The sequence below is a fragment of the Ctenopharyngodon idella genome, chromosome 7 (genome assembly GCF_019924925.1).
Source record: "Ctenopharyngodon idella isolate HZGC_01 chromosome 7, HZGC01, whole genome shotgun sequence".
Taxonomy (NCBI): domain Eukaryota; kingdom Metazoa; phylum Chordata; class Actinopteri; order Cypriniformes; family Xenocyprididae; genus Ctenopharyngodon; species Ctenopharyngodon idella.
This window is the reverse complement of record NC_067226.1, coordinates 35,401,649-35,415,484: the sequence shown is the minus strand read 5'-3', so window position 1 is coordinate 35,415,484 and position 13,836 is coordinate 35,401,649. Positions and strand designations below refer to the sequence as shown.

The 13,836-nt window shown below is 40.0% G+C and overlaps 3 protein-coding genes across 6 annotated transcripts in view; 1 reads left to right on the top strand and 2 right to left on the bottom strand.

The window, feature by feature from the left end:
• The window catches only part of LOC127516507 (macrophage mannose receptor 1-like), a 77,127-nt gene extending 75,065 nt beyond the window's left edge, over positions 1-2,062 (top strand). For all 3 annotated transcript variants that reach the window (XM_051901256.1, XM_051901255.1, XM_051901254.1), the window contains exons 4-5: positions 848-1,195; positions 1,361-2,062. In XM_051901256.1, the coding sequence (XP_051757216.1) occupies positions 848-1,195; positions 1,361-1,728 (716 nt within the window). In that variant the 3' untranslated portion in view covers positions 1,729-2,062. The remainder of the gene's footprint in view (positions 1-847; positions 1,196-1,360) is intronic.
• LOC127516505 (uncharacterized) overlaps positions 1-13,836 on the bottom strand; it is a 263,532-nt gene that overhangs the window by 122,536 nt on the left and 127,160 nt on the right. The gene's annotated exons all lie outside the window — the stretch shown is intronic.
• LOC127516501 (zinc finger CCHC domain-containing protein 18-like) lies at positions 9,815-11,748 on the bottom strand. The gene has a single exon (XM_051901241.1). The coding sequence runs from the start codon at positions 11,507-11,509 to the stop codon at positions 9,833-9,835; it is 1,677 nt and encodes a 558-aa protein (XP_051757201.1). The 5' UTR covers positions 11,510-11,748; the 3' UTR covers positions 9,815-9,832.

Below are 13,836 nucleotides of genomic sequence, written 5' to 3'. Positions count from 1 at the left end.
GTTTGAAAATCTTGAAGTTTGAAGCTTTTCAGTTTGAAATAGTTTAAGTTTTAGTTTGAATGGATGAATAGATACAGACAGACAGACAGACAGGGTTAGGGTGCTCAGGGTGGTTGCTAGGGTACTCTGAGTGGTTGCTAGGGTGTTGTTATGTGGTTGCTAGGGTACTCTGAGTGGTTGTGAGGGTTTTGCTATGTGGTTGCTAAGGTACTTGGGGTGGTTGCTATGGTTTTTCCTATGTGGTTGCTAAGGTACTTGGGGTGGTTGCTATGGTTTTGCTATGCGGTTGCTAAGGTACTTGGGGTGGTTGCTATGGTTTTGCTATGTGGTTGCTAGGGTACTTGGGGTGGTTGCTATGGTTTTGCTATGTGGTTTGTAAGGTACTTGGGGTGGTTACTATGGTTTTTCTATGCGGTTGCTAAGGTATTTTGGGTGGTTGCTATGGTTTTGCTATACGGTTGCTAAGATACTTGGGGTGGTTGCTATGTGGTTGCTAGGGTAGTCTGGGTGATTGCTAGGGTGTTGCTATGCAGTTGCTAAGGTACACTGAGTGGTTACTAAGGTGTTGCTATGTGGTTGCTAAGGAATTCTGGGTGGTTGCTATGCTGTCACTATGCGGTTGCAAGGGTATTCTGGGTAGTTGCTAGGGTTGTTGGTAGGCTGTTGCTAGAGTACTCAGGGTGTACTCCTGAATATTTAATATATCATCAGCTGTAGAAACAGTCTTTGAATGACACGTGTTTCTGATGTTTCCACTGCTGCTCTTATTCACATCCAAACCATAAAGCAGCATAAGAATAATGAACAAACTGATTCATGAATCTGTTTCCATTTGTTTTTCTTAAAGTGAACACAGGACTCGTCTTTGTCAATCAGAGGATGAATTGGAGAGACGCTCAGAGTTACTGCAGACAGAATCACATTGATCTGGTCAGTGTGAGGAACCAGAATGAGAATCAACAGCTTCAGCAGTTCATTAGTGATCATCATTCACCTGGATCATGGATCTGGATCGGTCTGTTCAGAGACTCATGGCAGTGGTCAGATCAGAGTAACTCCTTATTCAGATACTGGTATCCTGGTGAACCTGATAATGATGGAGGTTATGAAAACTGTGCAGCAATTTATCCGAATGTTCAGGGACAATGGAATGACGTCTCTTGCAACAACCAGTATCCTTTTGTGTGTCATGAAGGTGAGCAGATCCTCACAAAACACACACAATCCATCCATCACCTCCAGATATCTTAAAGTTCACACTACATGTCTGACATGACAAATTCCTCCACAGTGTTTGTTCTGCATGTTGTTTTTGATCAGTCTCTCTCTAGTTTGTGCTTGTGGTTTGTTTTGTGTCCAGATAAACTGATTCTGATCAAAGAGAATCTGACGTGGCCTGAAGCTCTGAGATACTGCAGACAGAATCATACGGATCTGGTCTCGGTTCATTCAGAAGAGATTCAGCGTCGTGTGATGAATGTGGTTAAACAGGCGTCTACTGAGTTGGTGTGGTTGGGTTTACACAACTACTGCAGCATGAACATGTGGCTCTGGTTGAGCGGAGAGATTGTGTGCTATCAGAACTGGGCTCCAGGGAACGGAACGACACCGGAAGACTGCCGCCTCGAGAAGAGAAAAGGAGCAGTTCAGTCTGGAGGAGATCAGCGCTGGATCAGCCTTCCTGAAACTGACAGACTCAACTTCATCTGCAGCAGAAATGATGAGTGAAAAGACACGTGAATGTTTGTGTGTGAACTTACATTCACTGTTTTTATTCTCCATTATTTTTCTTATTTACTTGTTTGATTTGTTTTTTAGTAATTTCTGAGTGAATCTACTAATTGTGTTTTAAAAGTCTCTGTTTTATTTCTGTATGTTAATGATCATGACATAATGTGATCTTATCAAAGTTTTCTAACATTAATGTTTAATATTCTTTAGATGTCTAAAATAGTAACACAATATATGTCTGATTTAAGAATCTCTTTGTATATCTGGTGTGTTTATGTGTCTGTATGTTTTCACTAATATTATCTATATCAATAAAACTTTGAGCAGCAGATGTTAAGAATAATGTTATTTGTGTCTCAGCAGAATGAAATCTGGTTTATTGGAAAGGGAAAATTGAAGTGATGTCACAATGAACTGTCAATTAAATATGTTAAATTTATATGTGTTTGGATGATATTTAGGATATGTTGTCACTTACAAAAAATCCAAATTTCAGCTTCCTGGAATAAATTAAATGTGTGAATCTTTGGAAAGAAAGATTTGATTCATGATTCAAGAGCGATTTTTGCAAATTCAGAATGATTCGATTCAAGATGATTCACAATGAGATTCAATTAAATTTAAACACCTTTGACAATAAGACTCACACAAACTTCAAGAATCAACTTGTGAATCAACAATGATGACATTCTTCATGCCGCAATGCATTCTGGGAGCCATGGATGAGTTTTGTATGATGCACCCAGAATGCATTGCGGCATGAAGCATGTCACTGTTATTGAGATTCATTCACTGATTCTTGATGTCTGTGTGTGTCTCAATGTCAAAGCAGCTTAAATTTTTAGTGCACAGTGTTTTTTTTGTTGTTGTTTTTGTTTGTTTTAATCTTTGATGTCTGATTAAAACACTGTTGGGTCTAATACTGTAGAATCATAGAGTTGCTATAAGAAATAATGTGAAATTAATACCATAGATTAGACTGGGAGAAATCAGACAATCAGACTCTACATGATGACAGTATCTTTATGATCAACAAATAGCTAACATCATCTGATCACATTTTCTTTTGCTGTACTTGCAATAACAAACAGTTGCAGCAGCCAAAGAGAAACTAGTAATCTTTGTGCGTCGCTTATAATAAACAAATCCAACGTACATATCTGCACCGGGCACAGTTTTGACATGACAGCATACCCGGATAAAAAAGTCACCGCTCGCTAGTACTAGTTGCTTTCAGTTAAAACAGTTCAAACATGCATTTTAGTCTAGGACTAGCTTAATCCTTGTCTGTGAAACCGGGGGTAAAAGTCACCATTATGACTTAAAAGTTTAAATTATGTGCTAGATCGTAAAAAACCCCGGAGCCGTGTGGAGTGTGTTTATGATGGATGGATGTGGATGGAAGCACTTTCTCCAGCTCATACTCATTGGTATCGTTCACTGCCATTATAAAGCTCGGATGCGTCAGGATATTTATTAATATTTCTCCGACTGTGTTCATCAGAAAGAAGAAAGTCATATAGATCTAGGATGGCTTGAGAGTAAATCTTGAGCTAATTTTCATTTAAAAAGTGAACTAATCCTTTAAGTCTTATGCTGTGTTCACGCCATCTCGTAATTACCTTAGTCTCGAGAGGACAACACATGCCGTTTTACTCGGAGCTGTTCATGTCGTTGAACTGGGAATTTTGCCTTTCTGTGGCAACACTATCGAAGCCTAAATGAATCCGCAGCAGTCAGGAGGTACAGCAGGAGCTCTCCAAAAAATCACAGCTTACAAGTTGTAATTACAAGCTCTACGAGGACATGAACGCTTTTTACAAGTTGAAATCTCATAATTACGGTAATTACGACATTACGATTTAAGAGAAGATATTGTTGAATAAAGTTGTTATTTTTGTTTTGTTTTTGGCGCACAAAAAGTATTCTCGTCTCTTCATAACATTAAGGTTGAACCACTGCAGTTGTAACGGGTTATATTACTTATAATTTAGTTCTTCACTTTTATGGACCAATTAGGAAAATCAGAAGATTCGTATGATCGACTACGGAGGTAGAGGGTAATTGCTGAAGGAACGACAGGAGACCACAATTAAGGTAAGTACGTAGATTTTTTATAAATGTTCCCTTAAATGCCGGCCTTTCCCCTTTTTGAAAGTAAACAATAAAATAAATAAAAAGCAATTCAAAGTGAGTTACGTCAATTCGATGAAAAGAAATAAAAGAACAAATCACTTAAGAGCAAATCACTGTCAGTTTCACACTGGAATAGTATGAATACAATAGAAAACAATAGAATGACAACAATTTGTCCAGATTCAACAACAATTTTGTGATATCACGCACACGTCGACGACCAGTTCAATTTCCAAATGTTCAATAACTGATATCAGTTCCTTCTTCTAGTTATCTCAGACAGTTTCAGTCCCGTATGGAGAAAACACAGTCTCTATGCAGGAATAGTTTTACCTTGAGCAGGGGAAAAAAAAAAATGAAATCACGATACTCTCCTGGTCCTATAGGATGAATTTTCTTCTTTCTTTTCCAGTGTCCGAATAGGTTGGCTCGCCATCAAAGAAAATCAATCTCCCCTCAGGAAAAAAACCTGACCTGTTTAAAAGGTCAGAAATGCATGACTGCATTTAGTCAACAATAGCATCACATCAGGTAAGTATCTCCACATACCAATAAATTAACATATAAAGTAATAATTTCAATGTTTTACAATATTACATTGAAATAAACATACATCTCTTTTCAGGCACGTGTATATTACCCCGACATGCACGTGAAGCGTGCACGTGAAAAAGAACGACACCACATGAGAACAACTGAACAGCGCTACGAATTTGTACCATAATATCCAAAGATACAACATAAATCACACATATGACCATAATAAACAAAATAAACAACTTCTTTCCTTACAAAATAAGTGTTGTTTTCTTATTTAAACATTAAACTCAGCATACTTGCATAAATTGAACTCACCACATCCAGATATTCACGTCCCAGTAATACAATGATGTAATTCACCCATCGATAGTCACAGGAGTAAAATAACAACTGAATCCACTCAATATTCTCCTCTTTCAACTGACTTGAGTTTTAATCACTATTTTCAAAGTTTTACTCCGTTATTTCTATTTTCTTGATAGCTAAATCTAGCGAATTTCTTTCCCGTCTTCTTCCTTCTTAGGTCTTGCGCAATCTGCCGCATCAGCAAGTGGGCGGTCCATATCAACCGAACTCTGATTGGATGGAACTATAACTTGTTTAAATATTACAAATTATTTTTGTCACAATTTATTTTATTTTAAGTATTTATTAATATCACCAATCTCCAATTATTTACTTTTCTGAACTTCATACATTTATATTAATATATATATTTAACCCTTAATTAGTCTGGGTTACATCCTCCCCTCCTAACTGTGCACGTCTCGTGACACAATTTAGAGTGACTCAACATTTTACACATCATGTATGGAGGATATCTCAGGTAAACCATTCAGGCTTTCACTGCCACCCAATGCATTAACAAAAGCAGTGTTTAAACCTTGAAACAAGGACTGCACTACATGTATCAAAGGGTTTCCAAGCTGTGGATAGGTAAGTATTTTAGGTCTCTCTCTTCGTCGAACAGATCGTCTAGGTAAGTCTCCTGAAAGCTCATTTTCCTCCACATCGGAAATCTGGTTGTGTTCACTACATTCATCCTCAGCATTTTCTTGGTCATTAATTGATGTTGCATCAGGAAGATGACTAGCCTCAACATTTTCCGGAACATCAGGTAAGTATTCCGTTGGAACTTCAACAGGTAAGTGTTCTCCTACAGCTCCGGTCGGTAAAGCTTGCTCTGGAACATCTGCAGGTAAGTCATTACTCTGATCCCTCAGAGCTGCATCATCTGCTGAAGGTGAATGAACAATCTCAAAATTAAGGGAGTCTTCTTTCGGATCATTTGGCCGAAGAACTTTGTGAACCGTAGTAAACCTGGTTTCATTGACTGGATATGTACTACATATTGGATCAGGAATTTCATCGTCTGTCTCAAGAGCAGAATCCAGACCATCAAGACTTTGTGAATCAGGATTCAGCCGAGTCCTGCGCCTTGTGGTAGGTTTACTCACAGCTGGGTCTGAGGTCTCAGAAACAGGTAGGAACCCACAAGGAAGCAGAAGATCTCTATGAAGAGTGCGAAGCGGACCATCCTTTGTCTCCGGACGGACAGTGTAAACTGGTAGGTCAGCAGCTTGTTTCACAACGACATAGATTTCAGATTCCCATCTGTCTGCTAACTTATGCTTCCCACGGATACGGACATTCCTTACTAATACACGATCACCAACTTCCAAAGAAGAATTGGTCACATGTTTGTCATACCGGATTTTGTTCTTTTCAGCAATTTTCCGGGCATTTTGTGAAGCAACCTCATAACTCTCCTTTAAGTGAGACTTAAGATGTTGAACATACTGCGAATGAGATACTGGTGAACTGTCTTTACCAGGTAATCCAAAAGCAAGATCAAGCGGCAACCGAGGTTGACGGCCAAACATCAGTTCATACGGGGAAAATCCTGTGGCTTCATGCTTGGTGCAATTATATGCATGGACCAAAGGTTTAACAAAATCCTTCCAATGGCTTTTGTCCTTTTCTTCCAACGTTCCAAGCATGTTTAACAAGGTCCGGTTAAACCGCTCCACAGGATTCCCCCGAGGATGATATGGTGTAGTTCTGATTTTTTGGATTCCTGCAATTGCACAAAGCTCCTTGATGGTATGTGACTCAAAGTCCGGTCCTTGGTCACTGTGTAACCGCTCAGGGAAACCATAATGCACAATGAATTGATCCCATAGACACTTTGCAACAGTTCTTGCTTTTTGATTTGGCGTTGGTATGGCCACAGCATACTTGGTAAAGAAATCAGTAATCACCAAGATATCACGAGTGTTGCTCTTGTCAGGTTCAAGAGAAAGAAAATCCATACAAACAAGCTGTAAGGGTCTGGTGGCTTGGATGTTCACTAAAGGTGCACTTTTCTGTGGCAAAGATTTTCTGCGGACACAACGACTACAGGTCTTAACTTTTTGCTCTACTTCAGCTCCCATCCTTGGCCAATAGAATCTGGAACGGACCAGATCCAGCGTCCTTTCCATTCCCATATGACCCATTTGATCATGTAAGCTGCTCACAGCAAAACTCCTGAGATCTTCGGGCAAAACCAATTGGTGATTCACATCATCTCCATCTCGTCGTCGCCTATACAGAACTCCATCCACCAACTCAAGACGGTCCCATTCTCGTAAGTAAAAGGGAAGATCTAAATATTCCTTCCTTAATGCAGGTGGAGGTTTCTCACCTGATTCCAGACACATTATCACCTCACGAATAACCGGATCAGATCTCTGCTTTTCAACTAAATCTTCCTTCATCAAGTGAGGTATAGCAGGTAACCCACTCAAGTTCTCTTCTTGCTCATAATATTCCGGCACTGCATCAGGATGAAGCGCAAGGGATTCAACCAAGGTAATGCCAGAATTATCAGCTTGTTGGACAGAATGTTTCTCACAGATGGCTCTGAATACATCTTTGTCAGTGGTGTGCGATTTGTCAGCACCCATTGTATGGTACTGCACAAACTTCTGGATCCTCTCATACTCTTTTGATGACAATTGATCCTCTGCCAGCTCTTCGTGTGGTCGCCTTGACAAGCTGTCTGCATCAATGTTTTGTTTACCAGCCCGATACTGCAGTTTAAATGAGAATGTAGAAAGTGCAGCAAGCCACCGGTAGCTAGTTGCATCCAGCTTAGCGGTTGTCAAAAGGTAAGTCAAGGGATTACTGTCTGTTATAACAGTAAATGTGCTGCCATAAAGATAATCCTGAAATTTCTCTGTTACAGCCCATTTAAGGGCAAGAAACTCAAGTTTATGAGCCGGATAACGGGACTCACTACGCGATAAGCCTCTGCTAGCAAATGCAATCACACGTTGTTGACCATCCTGTTCTTGGTACAGCGCAGCTCCCAGCCCTGTGGTGCTGGCATCTGTATGAACAACATAAGGGAGTTTAGGGTCCGCAAAACCCAAGACAGGAGCGGTAGAAAGCTTATCAACAAGGGTCTTGAATGCTTCTTGGCAAGCAGTCGTCCAACGACCACCAAAAGGCTCTTTGGGATCGTAATACTGACATTCTTTCTCAGCCTTCTTACAACCTTTCCTCAACGGTGGATAACCAGAAGTCAGGTCATTCAGAGGTTTCACTATCTGTGAATAGTCCTTAATGAACCTACGATAATAACCTGAAAAACCTAAGAACGACCTTAACTCCTTAAGGTTTCTTGGACATGGCCAGGTTTTTATAGCCTCAATCTTTTCCGGATCCGTTTCCACCCCACGCTCAGATACTATATGCCCCAAGTATCTGACGGAAGTCTGGAAAAAACGGCACTTCTCCGGCGAAAGTTTTAGCCCATATTCCTTCAGGCGAGTTAGGACTTGCAGCAGCCGCCTCTCATGTTCCTCTAGGGTTTTGGAAAACACAATCAAATCATCCAAAAACACAAGCACTTCTTTTAGATTGATGTCTCCCATACACCTCTCCATCAGCCTTTGGAAAGTGCTTGGTGCATTGGTCACCCCCTGTGGCATACGGTTAAATTCCCAAAATCCCAATGGACACACAAAAGCTGTTTTGGGCTTGTCTACTTCCGCAACTTCAATCTGGTAATACCCAGATTTTAAATCCAGAACAGTAAACCACTTCGAACCATTTAAAGCTGAAAATGTTTCTTCAAGGTTCGGCAAGGCATAAGCGTCCTTGACTGTTTGAAGATTTAGCTTCCGGTAATCTATACAGAGTCGTACGTCGCCATTTTTCTTCCTGACTACCACTATTGGCGATGAGAAAGGGGATTCCGACTCACGTATGACTCCGCTTGAGAGAAGCTCCTGAAGGTGTTTTCTTACTGCTCCGATGTCACGTGGATGGATTGGTCTGGCGCGATGCTTAAACGGGGTCTCATCATGTAATTTGATGCAATGTTTCACTTTCTGTGTATGTCCAAAATCCAGATCGTGTTGAGCAAAGACTTCTGGCATCTCACGAAGTTTCTTGGCTATTCGATCCTTCCACTCCTGTGATAGTGGAGAATCACCGAAATTCAAGCTGAACTTTTCCTCTTTGCTCATTGTGGGCTCACTACTTTGGGAAGCTGATTCAGACACAGCATTGCCAGAAGAAAGCACTGACTCCAAGGCATGGATTTCTGCAATTACACACCTCTGTGGAATAGTGACGTCATGATCAGTTTCATTTGAGAGAAGTACCGGAAGATGGCTAGATTGCTTGGAAGGAAGGGTAAGCAAGCAGTTTTTTACGACAACTCCTCCAGGTAAAGAAGATATGGAGGGGTACTCCACTACAATCCACTTATCAGTTGGAACCCCAAGCACATGGACAATGCCTTCTAAAACGACGGTTTGGCCAGCAGCTATGACTTCAGGCACCCTGCCCCTCAACCTAACATGACCGAGAACACCAGTTGTTCCATATTTGTGCCGCAATCTGAGGGTATTCAAAACAGCCCTGTAGCCAAACAAAGAAGGCTGGAAAGTTGTAGAACTCATTTTCAAGTGTTCCTCATAAAGAGTGTCCAAAGTGTTTGTCCCTATCAGGACTAAAGGCATGGTGTAGGACTTTGGATCTGGAACCACCAAAGCAACAGTGGGTACTTCAACACTTGTACCAATGAACTCTGCAGGAAAGGTCACGTTCAACTCTATATAACCAATGTAGGGCACAGAAAGACCATTCGCGCCTTCAACTTCCAACAAATCAGAAAGGGAATTGATAGGACATTCTGAAAGACACTGCTCATAAAAAGACAAAGGAATAGTGGTAACTTGTGAGCCGGTGTCTATCAAACAGTTGCATTCCTGCCCTGAAATAGTAACTTGTGCAATACATTTTTCACCAATCAAACCCTTAGGCAGTTTTGCAATTTCCATCTTGGAACAATGGCTTTGTGTGGAGGTTTTGGTTTTAGGGGGACACTTCAATATTTCAGTCCCTGGTCGTCCCGCAACAGGAACTGGCTCTAGTTTAAAGCAGGTTTTGTGATGTTGTATTGAGACTCCCACTGGGATTGTTTCTCCCTCAAGACTTTACGCTTTTCAGCCACCAGTGTTGGATTGGGCTCTGACTCACAGGAGGAGGCAATATGGCCATCTTCTCCACATTTAAAACAATACCATGGCCTGGGTTTGTCAGATTGTTTACCGTTTGCAGGTATTGTGGTTACAGTGCTCTGTTTGCTTGATCTTTTCTCTGTGATTGAGGATTTCTGACCCACTGCCTGCAATGCAGATTTCTTTGGGACATCAGCTTTAGAGGTGAGTTTTGCTAGTTGACTCTGAAGAGTTGCTATCTGTTTTCTTAGTTCTTTAGCTTCTGTTGCCAATGACAGCACATTGGAGGCTGCAGCTTGTTCAGTTTCATCAGACACCCAGGTTCTGTGGGTATGCATCAGTGCGCGCTGCTTGGTACCACCTAGATGTTGTTTCATGCGCATGGTTTTTGCAGCATGTTTATCCTCCTCAGTACGTAGCATCAATAACAGCTGTGCGAAATGTGGAGGATCATCACGTTTTTGTGTCAATCGCAGGTCAGCGATCAACCCATCATCCCAGCAGCCCCGGCAGAATTGCTTCAAGAGATGTCGGTCTGCTTCACTGGGCGAAACCCCACCACGCTTAATCGTTACACTCAAGGCTGCCTGAAGCCTAGACAAGTAAGATGAAGGTCTCTCCCCTGCATCCTGCAAGGTATTCATAAATTTAGCAAAGAGTTCGTCACCATCTTCTACCGTGCCGAAAGCAGAATCTAGCAACTGCAGGTAAGCTGATGGGGAAGCTTCAGGACTCAAGTGTTTAATAACATCAGCAGCTGGGGGCAAAAGACTTTCCAGGATCTTTCGTGACCCATGCAGATCAGATATTGCAGGATCTTTCAGAATAAGATCCACACTAGAACGCCATGCATCATAATCTGTCTCGTTGGCAGGTCTAGGTTTCCTCCCAGAAAATAACCTGAGTCGCATGGGAGCATGCACCTGAGCAACAGCTTCTCCACTCCTCACCACATGTTCAACAACTAACCTCTGAACTTCAGGCGGGTTAAGTATCGTGGGAGAGGTAAGAACTGTGGTGTCAGCCACATAAGAAGCAGGAGGATGGGTCTGCTGGGTTCCTTCTTGGCAAGGCTGAGCGATAACTGGAGTTGCTTTGCCTTCAAGCGGCTCTTGACGGGATGGTCTAATAGGGTTTTCATCAACAGCTTCAGATGTAGAGCCTGCAGGAAGAACTACAGCACTCATTTCTGTCAGCATTTCACTCAACATTGCTTCAAAATTTGCCCCACTGAGTTTCGCAATTTCTTTCAATCCTTCTAGGTATGATCTGGTAGCACTACCCCCCAACTTTCGGGTGTAAACACTGGATAAAGATCTCACTATATAAGTGACATTTGGATCACTGGTTAGTTGGTAAGTATAGGGCAACATGAGCTCTAATGACTGTAAAGCACAGCCACTGTCAAACTCAATAATTAAGTCACGATGGAAGTCAGAATCAGGGTCCTGAATTTTGACTGACCTAGCAATAGAACCATGTTCTTGCAGAATTTTTATCAGTTCTTCATCATTCGCTGTTCCAGTTACCCCACTAACTATTACAGCATTTGGGATTTTGATACCTTCTTGGAAAATTACATCCATTTTGACAACAAATTGGTTAATTTGTCTGAGCACTAAAATGGGTTTAAAGATCAACTGCCTGTCTTCAGCAATACAGCACCACCTCCTGGCCCTGGCTCGCCAATGTTATGTAACGGGTTATATTACTTATAATTTAGTTCTTCACTTTTATGGACCAATTAGGAAAATCAGAAGATTCGTATGATCAACTACGGAGGTAGAGGGTAATTGCTGAAGGAACGACAGGAGACCACAATTAAGGTAAGTACGTAGATTTTTTATAAATGTTCCCTTAAATGCCGGCCTTTCCCCTTTTTGAAAGTAAACAATAAAATAAATAAAAAGCAATTCAAAGTGAGTTACGTCAATTCGATGAAAAGAAATAAAAGAACAAATCACTTAAGAGCAAATCACTGTCAGTTTCACACTGGAATAGTATGAATACAATAGAAAACAATAGAATGACAACAATTTGTCCAGATTCAACAACAATTTTGTGATATCACGCACACGTCGACGACCAGTTCAATTTCCAAATGTTCAATAACTGATATCAGTTCCTTCTTCTAGTTATCTCAGACAGTTTCAGTCCCGTATGGAGAAAACACAGTCTCTATGCAGGAATAGTTTTACCTTGAGCAGGGGAAAAAAAAAAAATGAAATCACGATACTCTCCTGGTCCTATAGGATGAATTTTCTTCTTTCTTTTCCAGTGTCCGAATAGGTTGGCTCGCCATCAAAGAAAATCAATCTCCCCTCAGGAAAAAAACCTGACCTGTTTAAAAGGTCAGAAATGCATGACTGCATTTAGTCAACAATAGCATCACATCAGGTAAGTATCTCCACATACCAATAAATTAACATATAAAGTAATAATTTCAATGTTTTACAATATTACATTGAAATAAACATACATCTCTTTTCAGGCACGTGTATATTACCCCGACATGCACGTGAAGCGTGCACGTGAAAAAGAACGACACCACATGAGAACAACTGAACGAATTTGTACCATAATATCCAAAGATACAACATAAATCACACATATGACCATAATAAACAAAATAAACAACTTCTTTCCTTACAAAATAAGTGTTGTTTTCTTATTTAAACATTAAACTCAGCATACTTGCATAAATTGAACTCACCACATCCAGATATTCACGTCCCAGTAATACAATGATGTAATTCACCCATCGATAGTCACAGGAGTAAAATAACAACTGAATCCACTCAATATTCTCCTCTTTCAACTGACTTGAGTTTTAATCACTATTTTCAAAGTTTTACTCCGTTATTTCTATTTTCTTGATAGCTAAATCTAGCGAATTTCTTTCCCGTCTTCTTCCTTCTTAGGTCTTGCGCAATCTGCCGCATCAGCAAGTGGGCGGTCCATATCAACCGAACTCTGATTGGATGGAACTATAACTTGTTTAAATATTACAAATTATTTTTGTCACAATTTATTTTATTTTAAGTATTTATTAATATCACCAATCTCCAATTATTTACTTTTCTGAACTTCATACATTTATATTAATATATATATTTAACCCTTAATTAGTCTGGGTTACACAGTCACATGACGGATTCAATCAAAAATATCTTAATTTGTGTTCTGAAGATGAACGAAGGTCTTTCGGGTGTGGAACGACATGAGGGTGAGTAATTAATGACAGAAATTTCATTTCTGGGTGGACTAACTCTTTAAAGCATTAGTATAATTTGCCAATGGAGAGTCTTTCAGTGTTTATGAATGCATTTTAAAAGACTAAAATATCAGACATTAACATACTAACATGAATGAGGATTATAAGTAATAAGGATGTTCAAAAGAACCTTTAAAAAATCTACTTTAAAACCCAATCACCAAGTTTTTAGAAATGCAATATTTGCATTTATGTCATTGTTTTCAAAGGTTTTGATTCACACAATGACTCAGAACCACTAAATAAAAAGTAAATAGCGTATTGCATAGATCCAAACTCTTTCATATGTTATAAAAGAGTCTTATTTTGAAATTTCTTTTTTTAAAGTCTCATGGTCACTGATGGTGTTTTTCCCCACGTTGCTTGTTAGTTTAGTTATGTCGTATAAATATCCTCCTGTGACAGTTAATTTTTAGGGGCCAGGCTGCAAAATTGCATATGGATTTGGAAAGCCAGACTATATATTAGCAATGGTTTCAAAATTGCCTACAGTCACATTATTTTCATGACCTTTATCAGCTTTATATTTAATGTTAAATATAAATCAATATTTTTTTTACATTTGCTTTTGAGTGTACAGGTGCTGGTCATATAATTAGAATATCATCAAAAAGTTGATTTGTTTCACTAATTCCATTC